At 36.8% G+C, this 13671-nt stretch overlaps 1 protein-coding gene across 1 annotated transcript; it reads left to right on the forward strand.

Annotated features, from left to right (window-relative positions):
- The first annotated feature begins 1030 nt into the window (after positions 1-1030).
- LOC135211612 (uncharacterized) lies at positions 1031-3202 on the forward strand. The gene is made up of 2 exons (XM_064244900.1): positions 1031-1187; positions 2448-3202. The coding sequence occupies exons 1-2, from the start codon at positions 1173-1175 to the stop codon at positions 3066-3068; spliced, it is 636 nt and encodes a 211-aa protein (XP_064100970.1). The 5' UTR covers positions 1031-1172; the 3' UTR covers positions 3069-3202.
- The last annotated feature ends 10469 nt before the right edge of the window (positions 3203-13671 follow it).

Below are 13671 nucleotides of genomic sequence, written 5' to 3' on the forward strand. Positions count from 1 at the left end.
CTCTAGCAAAGTTTCTCCTACTGGTCTTAGTCTTCCCTACTTCAGTCTGATAACCAGTTTAAATCATGTCTGTTTATTACAATGGCATTATACGATTATTAGATAAAGCTTACACATATAAAAACAAAAGAACACCTATCGTGCTGGTGGTCTGTGAACACTATAGGGTTCATTTCGCTATGCCCAATATTTATAAGAAACTATGGCCTGTTAGATTACGCCCGTCTTTTGAATTGCTAAAAATTCCTTAAAATAACGAATGAAATTCATAATCAGAACACGGTGACATAAGGAAATGTGTAATTAGTAATTTTATTAAAGACTCAATAAAAAAAAAAAAAAGCATTTTCTTTGAAGTCCTCTGACAAGCTTATCCTCGTGTAATGTATTATTTTTTTGCCTGAATTTCATTTAGTCGTATTTCACCAGATCACACACACAGATATATATATATATATATATATATATATATATATATATATATATATATATATATATATATATATATATAATGTGCGTGAGTGATTGTGCGTACAAAACTCAAGTCCTAATATTCACGATGCTGAACCTGTTGAATACCCGTTGATATAGCATAATCGTAAAATAGTAAGAATAATTTGATGTAAGGGTCTTTTCCCTCTATGGAAATTTGAGTAATTTTATGGATGTTTTAATCGTTTTAATAAGAGTTTATATTTCCACTGTTGTTTTATGTCTATACAATGCTAAACATTGACGTGAAGAATTCGTGTCAATGCCACTAATATAAAAAGTTAGGCTTTAATGTAGATTGAAATGGGATTAATTACATTAGTACTAGAAACAAAAGAAGCAGTTGCAACGCACGCAAGTTTGCTTCTACATCAACAAAGCTAAGCCTTTAAAGGGACGATTATAACATCAAATATTTATCCGCTTACTTTATCGCTCCGAATAGGCATGGCGCCAAGATCTGCCACTGGACGAACAGGCCTTTCTTTCCTTGGCTCATGGGAGACTCGGAGGCGCCACGCGGGGCCAGGTGAGGAAGGGAAAGGACAAAAATAGGACGTGGAACGAAGAAGAAGAAGAAGAAGAAGAAGAAGAAGAATGCACCTTCAGTCACTTCGTTCAGCTACATATAAAGGAAGACGAATGCCACTCGCGTCGTCACAATCCCTCTCTCAGTCGTCATGAAGGTTCTGGTGGTAAGTCAAATTTATTTTTCGATTTATAAGCCGTTAGTGCACCTCACGCGGTAGACTGTAGGCACTTCCTTAAAGTTCTTTGCAGCGTCCCTTCGACCCCTATAGCCGCAACTCCTTTCTTTCCTTTTGCTGTGCCTCCTTTCATATTCTCTTTCTTCCATCTCACTTTCCACCCTCGTCTAATAATGTTTCATAGTGCGACTGCTTTGAGGTTTTCCCTGCTGTTACGCCTTTTAAACCTCTTACCCTCAATTTTCATTTCAACGCTGAATGACCTCATAGGTAACAGCCTTTGACCTTCGGCTTAAAGCGTGTATTCTATCTATATTCTATCTTCCTATGCATTCTTTCTTACTGACTTTCTTTCTTATTTGTCTGTTCACTTATTTATCTTCTAAGTTCATTTCCCCATTTCGACAATAAACCTAACAGGGAATCGTGAATAAATGATGCAAAGATCTAAACAATTGCTTGGTCCGTGGATGACTTCCGGCTTACTCACCCACCAGTCCACTCGGCTGTAAATGTTTACCAGCCTAAGATGTCAAGAAGAAGGGCTTGGGGCTCGCAGTCTCACTCCTGGAGATTTGCTGACAGACCTGAAGACTTTACCCTTCTTGTGCCACCCCTTCCAAATGGGAAAAGGTATTTGTACACGCACACAAATATATATATATATATATATATATATATATATATATATATATATATATATATATATATATATATATATATATATACACACACATACACATATGCACTAAAACATTCATCTCTGCAATCTCGTCATTTTTCATCCTCCTCCCAAATGACTTAGATTCTTCCCTGAGTATAATGGACCTTTATTCGGGTGTAGGAGAGAGAATATCGCTTCTGTTTTATATATATTAATTCTCTGACATTATCTCCCACAAACTCTGTGAGAATGTTTCCCTCTCAATATTACTAATTTTTTTGTTCGTATGATTTCCTTCGCCAATGGAGGCTCACTCAATGAACACCTTAATTTCAAGTTAAAAAGTTTTGGGCGAACTACAGGGTTAAGTGAAATGATTATCTTGGATTGTAGGCCTGTGATATTTGTTGGTAACAACATCCTATGTATTTAAAATAATGGTGGATGTTAAACATAGGTACACATCTCCTTATGGATGCATAATTATATATTGATTTTTATTTTTTTTAAAGATTGGCAGGGAATGAAAAAATGGACGGATATAATTATGGAAATTCTGACAGAATATTCTCTCTCTTCTGCAGACTTTTCTCGCAGCATTAACAGCTGCTGCAGAATGCAGCCTACTTCCGACGTACAGCCTACCTGCTCCAGGCCCTACGCCAATTCACGACGGAGGGGGACATAACATCGGTGCCTCGTGCCCCCACGGGCAGATCCATCATGACGGAAGATGCGTCACCCCCGAAGTTATCCGGAACGTTTACGTCTACAACGTCCCCCACATCCCACAGCCCCCGGGTCCAACACCCCACGTCCCTCCCCCCAAGGTCGAGCACAACATAGTCTTCGTGCGTCTGCCAGAGGAACAAGGAGAGGCGGAGCCTATCGTGGTTCCTCCTCCCCAGCAGAAGAACGTCGTCTACGTCCTGAAGAAGGAATCCGTCAACAACGGACCTGACCTCATCCACGTACCGGCTCCTCCCAAGAGTAACCCGGAGGTGTACTTCGTGAATATAGGCCAGGGAGAGAACCCTCTTCTCCCGACGGGGGAGGACCTCCAGAGTGCTTTGGCCAACAGCGCCGGGGAACTCACCGCCCAAGTTCTGGGGGGAGGAGGTTCGTCCGGGTCCCACGGACATGCGATCGGTACTATCGATGGGAGTCCTCTGGACACGCCCTCCGTCCTGTACAGAGCGCCATAATCGAAGCGACTTCTACGACTGCTCTTTCAGAAGACTCGCGTGGTTTGCGGTATATATGCGTAGGTCAGTGGATTAGTACAAAGGAAGAATTACTGTCTGTAATGTATTCGATCTAAATATATTTATATACTTATCTCGTGTCGTTCATTTTCCGTTCAGCGCCGAATTGGACAGGCAGGAAATAAACGGGGACATTCTCTTGACAATGTAAAATTAATATTAAATATTTATAACTTACTAATTTCCTCGTCATAATCATTGCTTCATAATTTTCAATCTTCAAGACTTACCCCTGGCGAGCCATTGTTGGTTATAGAACGATGTGAATTCATTCATTGTGTTTAAAAATATACTCATTTAGAGATTTGACCCAAAATTGCTCATATTCAACAATATAAAGACTTTGCTAGAACCATCTTAATATAGGCTATATTTTTTCAGCTGATTGCGTCTATATTGCAGTCCTTTTCGCTAATTATATTTCTAAATGACCTTTGACAGTTGGTTTGGAAAATATCCAGTTGGTTTGGAAAATATCTCAGTCTCTCTCGAGAGAGTTCACATAGGTAAGATGTATGTTCCACCTGTGAACTCTCGAGAGAGACTGAGAGTTTCCAGCCATGTGATTGGTTTATCAACGGCCAATCAGGAGCGTCGTAAGGGACTGGCCATGACATCAAATGCACGGTTGATGTGAATCTACTATAGTACTTACGAGAACCAGGGGGTCTTCTGCTAGACGTCTCAAACCCAGACTCTAGTGACTTGTGTAAAGGAATGGAATATCAAATTGAGGCCAAAGGCCACGTGCTGGGACCTGCGACGTCACTCAGAGCTGAAATGGAAAGTGAGAGTAAAAAGTTGCACTATAAAGCAATTATGGTGAGAGTGGAGAGTAAGATGGAGGAGAGAGAACACGAACGGAGGTACAGCAAAAGGGATGAAAGGTGGGCCAAAGGGAGGTTGCAAAGAACTTGAAGTAATGCCTACAGTACTCCCCCTACGGGAACTAGTGCCTTATTGGTATACAAGAAAACAGGACATCCAGGTTACCTGACTAATACAGTATACTTAAATACTGCTAAGAGAGAGAGAGAGAGAGAGAGAGAGAGAGAGAGAGAGAGAGCCTATAGCAACAATCGTCTAGAAATTAGATTGTCAGGCGGAATTAAAACCAAAACATTGTTTACAGTCACTTTAATGTGGACAAGTATAAATCCCACGACGCTCTACTTATATATCTATAAGAAGGCTGACCAAATACACATTTAAATGATAACATATTGACAGTCATTTAAAACAAAAAACACACTGGGGGCTAGAAGTTCTCCTTGTAGTTCTACCAGTCTTTACCGCGACAGTTCCAATCAATGACGCACCTGCCATCTTCCAACCTAATTTCGCACCGTCCTTTGCACCGGAGAAGTTCACCTTCCAGAATTCGACCCTTCCAGTCATCCAGAAGACTCCTCTTGGCTTTCCTCTCCGACAAACGAGGGAAGAAGTGAGCACAGTGCGCCCCATAGACGAATAACAGTGCAAACAGCATCGTCGCCAAGATAAGTCTCATCTTCTGGTCACTTTCGACAATTTTTCTTGATAACTTCGGACAATTTGCAAATCCCGAGTGACAGCTAGGTCAGCCAACTTAATAGGAGTACCTTCAGAATGTGAGAGAGTTGTCCTTTTATTCTTTCAGTTTATAAGAACCTTTAAACAGCACTTCTTGGTCACCAGCTTTCTACGACCTTGCTCACCTGGTCACTCGTCTGTCGAAACTATTGAAATTGGCGAGAGGCGCCCCAGGATATCACCTATCTCATTCGGTCACATCCTGCGCTGTTTATCGACTCAGGTGGCGCCGGATGGGATGTAAACAAATACATAAGACATCGTATTACATTCTTTATAAACAATAACAAGTAGTGGAAGAAATTCACTACAGTGGGATTGGATGTTTTTGTCCCGATATTCAACTGGTTTTGTTTGAAGGCAGATTTGGCAATGACCTGAATGGGATACCCGACCTTGACCTCAAGAACTTTCTACAAATCCTGAGGCTTATGGGAATAGCTTCCTCAATATCTCCCTATCTCCCTCTCTCCCTACTTCCTCCCTCTCTCCCTCTGCTGTTTGTCGTCTCGGGAAATCGCTGAATACGATGTAACTAAAATTTAAAGGAATTTTACAAAAATGTAAATAATTCGAATAAATTATAGAGGCGACTCTATTGGTAAACAGTACGAAGGAGTTCTTCAAGCTCTTGGTTCTGAGTTGATATAATGAATTCATGTACATATACAATACATACAATACACACACACACACACATGTATATATAGTATATATATATATATATATATATATATATATATATATAATATATATATATATATATATATATATATATATATATATATATATATATATAATGGAAATGCCACTAAAGTATCTATCTATAATAATAGTAATCTCGATAATGAATTTGATAATGATCCCAGCAACCTCGTCCAAATCATCATAAAGAGAATTCGATTGTTTTTAATGGGGCGATTTAAACGTTAATGGAAAATCAACTCCACGAATACAACGTTTTCAACTGTATTCTCACTAAGAAAAACGAATAAATGTATTCATATGCATTAGACAAACGTATTAGATCGCTGTTAATAAATGGTGTGCCGTTACCATCAGAAATGATCTGTAATATAAGAGAGAATCGAAAGGACACATCACGAGAGTCGCATCAGTATAATTTATCTAAATTTTTTTTTTTTTTGTCAAATCTGTTTGAATTTTATTTACATCTTATTTAGCGTTTTCCTGAGACGACAAACAGCAGAGGACATGAGGAGAGAGAGAGAGAGAGAGAGAGAGAGAGAGAGAGAGAGAGAGAGAGAGGAAGCTATTCTCCTAAGCCTCAGTACTTGTAGGAAGTTAGGAAGTTTCTGAAGTCAAGGTCGAGTATCCTATTCAGGTCATTGCCAAATCTGCCTTCAAACAAAACCAGTAAATCTCTTCCACTACTGGTTATTGTTTATAAAGAATGTAATACGATGTCTTGTGTATCTGTGTACATCCCATCCGGTGCCACCTGAACCGATAAACAGCGCAGGATGTGGCCGAATGAGACAGGTGATATCCTTTGGCGTCTCTCGCCAAATTCAGTAGTGACGACAGACCAGTGACCAGGTGTGCAAGGTTCGAGGAAAGCTGGTGACCAAGAAGTGCTGTTGAAAGGTTCTATAAACTGAAAGAATAAAAGGACAACTCTCTCACATTCTGAAGGGACTCCTCAGAAGTTGGCTGAACTAGCTGTCACTCGGAATTCGCGAATTGTCCAAAATTCTCAGAAGAAATTGTCGAAAGTGACCAGAAAATGAGACTCAACTTGGCGATGATGCTGTTTGCGCTGTTATTCGTCTATGGGGCGCACTGTGCTCACTCCTTCTTCTCTCGTTTCCCGGAGAGGAAAGCCAAGAGGAGTATTGCAGATGGTTCTCAAGGTCACATTATGGATGCCGTAGTTCTCCGCTGCAAAGGACGGTGCGAAATTAGGTTGGAAGACGGAAGGTGCGTCATTGACTGGAACTGTCGCAGTAAAGACTGGTAGAACTGCAAGGAGAACTTCTACCGCCCAGTGTGCTTTTATTCTATTTTTTTAATGTCAATATGCTGTTTATTCAATTGTGTATTTGTTCAACTTCCTCATAGAATAACTGGAGCGTCATGGGATTTATACTTGTTCAAATTAAAATTATTATAAACAATGTCCTGGTTTGAAATCTTTGACGTCGGAGGTCACGTGATCGCCCGGCCCTAGACCACAACAAAGATTCATCTCCGGAAGAAATGAAAAGGCCCAGACTTGAATCGCACATAAAATCGTTACTATAGGGAAATGAGCATTTAGACTCATATAGTTAGATTAAGAAAAATAAGTATTAACAAAAGGTTATATAAAACAGGCTGCTTATTTGTCATTTAATTTTTTGGATAATAATCAACAAGTATTTCTTACATACTACTATTTTTCTCAATCAAAATATATGGGTCTCAATGTTCACATTCTTTTATTGACGACTTTCTGACCGTTCCAAATTCGGCCTCTCTCTCTCTCTCTCTCTCTCTCTCTCTCTCTCTCTCTCTCTCTCTCTCTCTCTCTCTCTCCCTCTCTCTCTCTCTCTCCTCTCTCTCTCTCTCTCTCTCTCTCAGATCTATTTAAATATGTTAGTTAGCTAAGTGTACCGGGTAAAAATGAATAATTATAGAATTCAATATAGGGCATTTATTATTATTTTTTCCCCTTTTTTGTCTATCACAGTCCTCCAATTCGACTGGGTGGTATGTTAATGAAGAAGAAACACGAAGAAGCAGTTGAAGATATATTGACCCAGATAGATAGATAGATAGATATATTAAAGGGTATAAGAAGAAGGCCTTTGTGTGGGAACAATAATTAAAATAATCCCAAGAGGGTAAGACAGATGAACATCGAAATCTGGCTCTGGATAATCCTCTTTATTTTACCCTGAACATATATGTTATTTATTGACCTCTCTCTCTACAAACTTAGCAAACTGACATGCCAATAGTTACTATGTAGATAATACTTCCCCTTGACGTTCCACCCCCCCCCCCCTCTCTCTATCTATCTCTCTCTCTCTCTCTCTCGAGCACTTGCGCATATCTCATTCAGTGGACATAAAGGGAGATACTTGCTGTGGGGGAGGGGGCAAGGGGGGGTTAGGGAGCGCCAAGATAAATCCCCTACCAAACAACCCCTACCCACCCCCCCACCCACATAGGCTTGAACATGTAATAAATATCTCGAGGGAGAGAGAGAGAGAGAGAGATGTCTATATTTCAAATGAAGATTCATGTGTATGATTCAATACAATTACTATTATTATTATTATTATTCTATCCAGACGTCGTCGGTGACTGTGAGAGGAGGAAGGAGGGAGAAGGGGGTTGGGGGAAGGGGATAGGGGGATATCGTCGGGTTATAATAATAAAAATAATAATAGCTTAGACAGTAGCCATCTTCAACTAGCTGACTATGTCTCTCTCTCTCTCTCTTCTCTCTCTCTCTCTCTCATCCTCTCATATATATATATATATATATATATATATATATATATATATATATATATATTTAAAGGTATAAGCCACGAAGGAAAAATAATCAACGGAGTTTCTGCAAGATCTTTCGACTCGACGTCATTTAATCAGCAGAAACTCCGTTGTCTACTTTTCCTTTGTGGCTTATACCATTATTTATGGATTTATCACGTTCCAAACTTTCATGATTCAGTTATACATACATACATATATATATATATATATATATATATATATATATATATATATATATATATAGGTAATCTCTTATAATCTGCCATTAAACAACTTACTTCCCATTGTAATTTTAATATTAATCGCGTCCTGTTTCATTTAGACCCTTGTATTTGTAGAATGTTTAAGAATGACCTCAAGATACAATCACAGACTTAAATACAAATTAGTTGTCTGATAGATATTTTCTTTGTATATGTATGTTTAATGTTTGCGAATAAGTTTTTGTTTACCAAAGGTTTGAATGTGGTCAGTTGTCGCCCTGTATTATCCTGTAATTGTCTTGTCCCTGTGTCTGAGCAGTTGAACTTAATCTGTTTATAAACCTCTTAGAATTGTACCCATGTTTATGTTCGTTTGGGAAGGTAACCCATTCTCCAGGTGTGTAAGATTCTAGGTACTATTCTCCTTATAATCCCTATTTGTCACTTATACCTTCTGGAGGAACATCTGTTTGTCATTGTTTGTTTTTACTGTGTAAAAAAAAAAAAAAGTTGTCCCCGGCTTCAATTGAGATATATAAAAAACATATATATATATATATATTATATATATATATATATATATATATATATATATGTTTTGCGAATAAGTTTTTGTTTACCAAAGGCTTAAATGTGGTCAGTTGTCGCCTTGTATTATCCTGTAATTGTCTTGTCCCTGTGTCTGAGCAGTTGAACTTAATCTGTTTATAAACCTCTTAAAATTGTACCCATGTTTATGTTCGTTTGGGAAGGTAACCCATTCTCCTTATAATCCCTATTTGTCACTTATACCTTCTGGAGGAACATCTGTTTGTCATTGTTTGTTTTTACTGTCAAAAAAAAAAGTTGTCCCCGGCTTCAATTGAGATATATAAAAAACATTATATATATATATATATATATATATATATATATATATATATATATATATATATATATATATAAAGTTTTTTGCCACGAAGGAAAAAATGAAAAACGAGTTAGCCGAGTACTTTCGGTCCTATTCGGACCCTTTACTGAGGCATACTGATTTTACAAAGAGCACCATAGTCAAAAGAAGGCTTAATATACAAACTGACACTACCAGGTTAGCCATAAGGGCGATTTTTCCTCTACAGAGAGGAGGAGGAGTCATAGGCTAGCCACACCTTGAAGCAAACCCGCAGTAAACAAGTGATTCTTCCAGAAAAACAATACATTTTGAAAACAACACGGGAGCATATACAATTTAAAATCATGAATTTTTACACAAATTTTCCCAACAAAAATTATTATTAATGAAAAGACGAAAGAAAATATAAATATATATATATCGAGCAAGAGAAAGAGGGAGAGAGAATATCGAACCAGAGAGAGAGAGAGAGAGAGAGAGAGAATTAATAACTATATACATGTGGGACTAATTTATTAGTTGTTCATTTATTTTGAGGTCCTTCATAAACATCTTACAAATATATGGGTCCAAATGGTACATTCCCAGACTAAGATTTAGGTTGTTTTTATTAGTGATTTGTATAATTGCCGATTCCAGTAAATTTCTTGAAACATAATCATTAGATCTAGCAATTACCGAGGTATCACCCCAATTAATACAATGAGATTTTTCACTCAGATGGATAAACAGTGCATTTGAAGTCTGGGCTGTTCTAACTGAATACATATGCTGCTTAACCCGAACACATAAATTCTTACTAGACTGACCAACGTAAAACGATGGGCAATCCTTACAAGGAATTTTGTAAATGATGTTGTTATTTGTTACGGGACTATTCTTAATTACCATATCTTTAATGGTATTGTTATAAGAGAACACTACATTAACATTAAACGATTTAAATATTGATTTTATGGTTTCAAATCCACGAAAATAAGGTAAGCTAAGTACATTTTTAGGGATTTCTTTTTCATTAATAGCAACATTATAAAACTTTTTATGAGCTTTTTGATAACATAAACCAATTAAATGAGGTGGGTAGCAGAGATCATTTCCTATCTTTTTTATGTATTCTATTTCCTGGTCCAGGTATTGTGGACTCGTGATACGCAAAGCGCGTAGGAACATAGAAGAAAAAATTGAAATTTTAATATTAAGATGGTGGCCAGAGTAAAAATGTACATATGTTAAATTATTTGTGGGTTTTCTATAAATACTGAATTTGCATTGGAAAGATTCTCTGTATAAATACATCTAGGAAAGGGATGACATTGTTATTTTCAATTTCAACAGTGAATTTTATGGATGGCACTAAATTATTCAATTTAGACAGTAAATCATTTACATCGATACCACCAGGTAAGACTACTAAGATATCATCGACATATCGGTACCATTTTAAGGGGATAAGTGTGATATTCGGGAGGTGTTGTCTCTCAAAAATTCCATATATAAGTTTTGAAAGGAGAGGTGATAAAGGGTTACCCATGGCCATACCAAATATTTGTTGGTAATATTCTCCATTGAAAATAAATCTGCAATCACAAATACATAACTTAATTAAGGAAATTATGTGACTAACGGACATAGGCAATTCATGCAGTACAAGTTCATTACTTAAATATTCTAGCCCAGAGTCAATAGGGACTTTTGTAAACAAAGAACATACATCAAAACTGACAAAAATATCGCTAGGGTTTAGTACAATGTTATTTAACTTTTCCACAAGATCAAGAGAATTCCGGATGTGTGAATTAGATACAGTTCCTAGTAGCGGGGATAACAGTTTAGTAAGATATTTAGATAGTTTATAAGCAATTGATCCTACAGTACTAATAATTGGGCGCAAAGGTTTGTTTTCCTTATGAGTTTTGACTAGGCCATATAAATAAGGTAATGAGGGACACTTTACAGTTAACTGACACAAAAGTTCTTTTTTATCTTTAAGAATTTGTTTGATATTGATATTAAAGTTTTTTATTACTTGGTCCAACGGATTTTTTGCGAGTTTTTTGTAAGTTATTTCATCCTCTAGTAAAGTATGCATGCGTGATATGTAGTCAGTTTTGTCAAGAACCACTAAACTATTGGATTTATCAGCCTTGGTAATGTGTAAGCTATTATCATTCTTCAATTCTTTTAAACTTTTTCTGTAGCGAGCGGGGAAGTTATCTTCATGGTAGGCATGCGTAGCACTATATGTCTTGCCTTTGATAATGTCTAAATGATTTTGTGGTAGGTCACAGTATTTTTCAAACTTATATAGAGATGTCGCTATTCATAAAGCTGAGGGTTTGTTACAAATGAAGAAAGACAGCCCAAAGCCTAATGCGCGCACTGCATTATCACTTATTTGTTTGCTCGATAAATTCACCACACAATCACTTCTAGCATTATTGGTCCAATCACTGTCGTTGATAAGTTGATAAGGTTGTTTAATCTGTCCAGTTTTCTAATCAAAGTGTCTGTAGTTCTATGAAGTTTTCCATATATTTCTTGCCTTAATGCGTGTTTCCAATCAGCGGGAATCGAATAGTTGAAGTTACGTCGGGCTTTTTCCAGTTCTTTAAATTTCTGTAGCGAGCGGGGAAGTTATCTTCATGGTAGGCACAAATAATTTAACATATGTACATTTTTACTCTGGCCACCATCTTAATATTAAAATTTCAATTTTTTCTTCTATGTTCCTACGCGCTTTGCGTATCACGAGTCCACAATACCTGGACCAGGAAATAGAATACATAAAAAAGATAGGAAATGATCTCTGCTACCCACCTCATTTAATTGATTTATGTTATCAAAAAGCTCATAAAAAGTTTTATAATGTTTCTATTAATGAAAAAGAAATCCCTAAAAATGTACTTAGCTTACCTTATTTTCGTGGGTTTGAAATCATAAAATCAATATTTAAATCGTTTAACGTTCTTCTTCTTCTTCTTCTTCTTCTTCTTCACAAAACTGAAAAATCCAGAGTCTACATTCTCTCTCTCTCTCTCTCTCTCTCTCTCTCTCTCTCTCTCTCTCTCTCTCTCTATCTTCTTCTTCACAAAACCTGAAAAAATCCAGAGTGACATTCTCTCTCTCTTCTCTCTCTCTCTCTCTCTCTCTCTCTCTCTCTCTCATTATACAACGAACCATGCAGGCCATATCAGATATATATAAAATAACCCCAGTGACTCAAAACCCAAAAAATTTAACCAATTGAAAATGACAGAGAGAGAGAGAGAGAGAGAGACCCATATAATAATAAAGGTTAGGGGGAGGGCGGGGGAGATAACATGAGGGTCAACAGACGCCCCTCCAACCGGCCTACAAGAACCCCTTGACCAACTTTCTTTATTATTATGAATAAATAAATGAATGCGGGAGACACAGAGTTTATATATATATATATATATATATATATATATATATATATATATATATACATATATATACATATATATATATGTGTGTGTGTGTATATATATATATATATATATATATATATAATATATTTATATATATATATATATATATATATATATATATATATATATATAAGCGAATACCACATGAAAATGATAGGCAGAAATCCAAGCGCTTCGTCTTTACTAAGACATTGTCAAGGTACAAACGAAATAAATACAGTTGGAAAGAAAGTCATCAGGTAAACAAAAAGATGAAGAATACCAGATGAATAGATATTTGTCAAAAAGGGGGAAATCAAAATAGAGATAATCCAGGAAGGATTGTCGGATATCACACAGTCACAAACTTAAACATAGATTTAACCTTAACAGACACTACAACGTATCCATATAGTCCAAAGCATGTAAAAACTGAATATATGAAATTTATTGCTTATATTTATCTACAACTTCTTTCATTATGAAGCAAGACTTGAATTTAGAACATTTCCATTTTTTGACTAGATGATACCAGATTCAGTAATATTCCTTTTAACTTTGTCATGTTTATAAAATCCACATTGTTTTTACATTCCTGTAAGAAAATAATGTTACCAACAATCATATATATTTTAACTGGGTATAAGAAGTCCTCCTCCTGTCGGAACAATAATACTACCAAGATAATCTTGATTTTGCCTTTGAAGAACCTTCTGGGGGAATATCTGTGTTATTACAGGCTCTCCTCTGGCTCTCTCTCTCTCTCTCTCTCTCTCTCTCTCTCTCTCTGGATGACACTCAAATACACCCAATACCGACACAAGCAAACACAAACACACACAAAAATGAGGTGTTAAAACAATCCCGTCTTTTTGCCAAAGACAACTACATATATACAGAGAGAGAGAGAGAGAGAGAGAGAGAGAGAGAGAAGGGTG

This window comes from Macrobrachium nipponense, chromosome 4 (genome assembly GCF_015104395.2).
Source record: "Macrobrachium nipponense isolate FS-2020 chromosome 4, ASM1510439v2, whole genome shotgun sequence".
NCBI lineage: Eukaryota > Metazoa > Arthropoda > Malacostraca > Decapoda > Palaemonidae > Macrobrachium > Macrobrachium nipponense.